The sequence below is a fragment of the Penaeus monodon genome, chromosome 33 (genome assembly GCF_015228065.2).
Source record: "Penaeus monodon isolate SGIC_2016 chromosome 33, NSTDA_Pmon_1, whole genome shotgun sequence".
Lineage (NCBI taxonomy): Eukaryota > Metazoa > Arthropoda > Malacostraca > Decapoda > Penaeidae > Penaeus > Penaeus monodon.
In genome coordinates this window covers 10,270,308-10,271,576 of record NC_051418.1, presented here as the reverse complement: position 1 = coordinate 10,271,576, position 1,269 = coordinate 10,270,308, and the positions used below count along the sequence as shown (strand labels likewise).

At 35.5% G+C, this 1,269-nt stretch overlaps 1 protein-coding gene across 1 annotated transcript in view; it reads right to left on the bottom strand.

Moving 5' to 3' along the window:
* The window catches only part of LOC119593994 (protein virilizer homolog), a gene marked incomplete at its 3' end in the record, with an annotated part of 18,344 nt that overhangs the window by 2,385 nt on the left and 14,690 nt on the right, over nucleotides 1-1,269 (bottom strand). The window contains 2 exon segments of the mRNA XM_037943018.1: nucleotides 269-365; nucleotides 1,010-1,197. Coding sequence (XP_037798946.1) covers nucleotides 269-365; nucleotides 1,010-1,197 — 285 coding nt within the window.

The window sequence follows — 1,269 nt, the reverse complement described above, 5'->3', positions numbered from 1 at the left end:
ATCCAAGGGGTTAATAGAATATCCAAATATGCTTCCATCTCATTAGTAATTTTTAGTATTACAGAAAGAAATCTAATGCTAACAACTGTTTTTAGAAGCATTTCACTCAAAACTATAAGTCAGTAAAAGCTTACATTATGTCTTGAATGACTTTCACACAAGCAATTTCTATAAGCTTGAGTTAGTTCTGTTAAATTTTTCTTTAACCAAATATAATTCTCTGTGACTCTGTGCATCTATGCCAAAGACAAGCTCAACTAACCCCTACCGCAATCAGGCCTAAATGGCGGACGGTGGAAGAATCTGGCACCTCTGCTCTCACCACGACCACGGCTGCCACGGCCTCGCATGGAGTCCAATAGGAACTGTAACCAAATTGTTGTGATTTACCATCAGTTTGAAAAACAATCCTTGAAAAAGGAAGCAAAAGGTATCACTTTCTTGTACCAAAAGGAGTGCAAGTATATACAAAAAGTAAAGAAAAAGAAATGGAGTAAACTAAATTCCCTGAAATATTTAAACTTTCACCAGATGAAAATCAACCCTTTTTGGTATTTATCTTTTACTTCAAGGTGAATGATCTTAAAAACTTTTAATTCAATTATCTGCTCAATTTTACTTTTATTCTCAGTCTATCTGGGAAAAAAATTCTATAAATTAAACACTATGACAGAGAATTAGCTAACTAATGTTATTCCATACATAATGTCTGAAATGATAGACACATTATAAACAGAAGAAGAAAATATATACATATAAAAGGAATCTTTACTTATGCCATTCATGATTTCACAAAATGTGTAGCATTTCCACTATGTATAGTTACACACAGAAACAGTTTTTTAGACTCTCAGACTCTAATAAACTTTACATACAAAAAATAACAAGAAACAGTACTTTTCAAAATAAATTTAATCTGACTAAGAGTGAGAGCACTTCAAGGAAATCATGAAACAGACATCTAAAACTATCAAATGTTTAACAAAGAGAGAGAAAACCTTACATGTACCTTGCCCCGACCAAAGGATATCTTATTATATCCAGTGGGTCCTGTGGGCTGGTGTCCAGTGCTTTCCAGTGCAACAAAGTCGTCCACATGGAGAGATGGGGGACGGGAGGTGTTGGGTGGACGCGAACGGAAGGGGTCGCTTCTCATGTTTATTCCTCGGGTGAAGGAGCGTCCTCTCATAGGTGCAACTGGGTGAGGCAAAGGTATGTATAATTTGAAGGATCAGTCTTATTATGGAAAACAAATGATAAAGGTATTGC